The following is a 1030-nucleotide window of genomic DNA, read 5'->3' on the forward strand; positions in this document are numbered from 1 at the left end:
ACAGCATGCTATGCTAGTACATGGCAACTGGATAGTCAAATCTGACGTTCTGTATCCTAAGGAATCTGCCAGTGGAACTTGTGGTGTCCCTGCTGAGGTCATGTGCAGAACTCGCGACTATATGGTAAGAATAATTCAATCAAATCGTTATTTATTTGTGGTAAAACAGAGTCCTTTTTTAACTTTTGCGGAAAAAGAGTGTTTTACTACCTTTTTTGTAGCAATAAAACAACTGCTACATTAGACTCCTGTGGTCTGTGTCGTAGCATGCCCATCCCGTAGTATGCCTCTCATCAGATGGGCGAGAAGAGACACAATACTTCCCATTTATACTAAAAACTGGCCATCGAAAATTTCACCCGATTACATTACTTTCCTTCCTATAGGATACAAGGAAAGTAAAAACGCACACATTCTTGGTCCAGCTTTCCTTTTTCAACCGAGGAAATTTTTCACCCAAACACACACAGGTCACAGGGGTTGGATGGGGCAGTGTCTAGGATTTCTGAGGCACTTCGTTATTATTGAGTATGGACTTGATATCGTCTATATCTAGGGTTTCGTATTTGAGTAACGAGTATACATTTTTGTCGAGGGTGGGATTCGAACCCGGGACCTTCTGCATGGCAAGCAAGCGCGTTACCACTGGGCTAACCGTGCCCTCTATATTTCAGGTGTTCCTGTTCACTCAAAGCATGTTTGTTCAGAAATCTCAGGTCACAGAGAAGATTCGTATTCCACCGCAAGAGCTAGCCTTGAGAATGGCCTTAGCACGCTCGTAGGATTCCTGGAAAATGAGAGAAGAACCAACCATGTCAGGTCAAACAAAATTATATCAATGAAGAGGTGCTCTATTAAACTGTTGGTATAATGGAACAACTTGTTCTAAGCTGACAGTCTAAATGAAGCACTACTTATACTTATCAAAGACAAAACATCTGGAAGTAACGTGTATTTTTTTTTCTTTTTTTTTTTTTAATTGAGAGAACTTGAAGGTCTTATCTTCCCGAAATCGAAGAGAGAAGGAAGA

General features: G+C 40.8%; 1 protein-coding gene across 1 annotated transcript; it reads left to right on the forward strand.

Moving 5' to 3' along the window:
• The first annotated feature begins 6 nt into the window (after positions 1-6).
• On the forward strand, positions 7-782 carry LOC113473168 (DNA-directed RNA polymerase III subunit RPC5-like). Its single transcript, XM_026832901.1, has 2 exons — positions 7-124; positions 675-782. Exons 1-2 carry the CDS (start codon positions 11-13, stop codon positions 780-782), a joined length of 222 nt encoding a protein of 73 aa, XP_026688702.1. The 5' UTR covers positions 7-10.
• Positions 783-1030: the final 248 nt, after the last annotated feature.

This window comes from Diaphorina citri, unplaced genomic scaffold (genome assembly GCF_000475195.1).
Source record: "Diaphorina citri unplaced genomic scaffold, Diaci psyllid genome assembly version 1.1 scaffold17538, whole genome shotgun sequence".
Classification (NCBI taxonomy): domain Eukaryota; kingdom Metazoa; phylum Arthropoda; class Insecta; order Hemiptera; family Psyllidae; genus Diaphorina; species Diaphorina citri.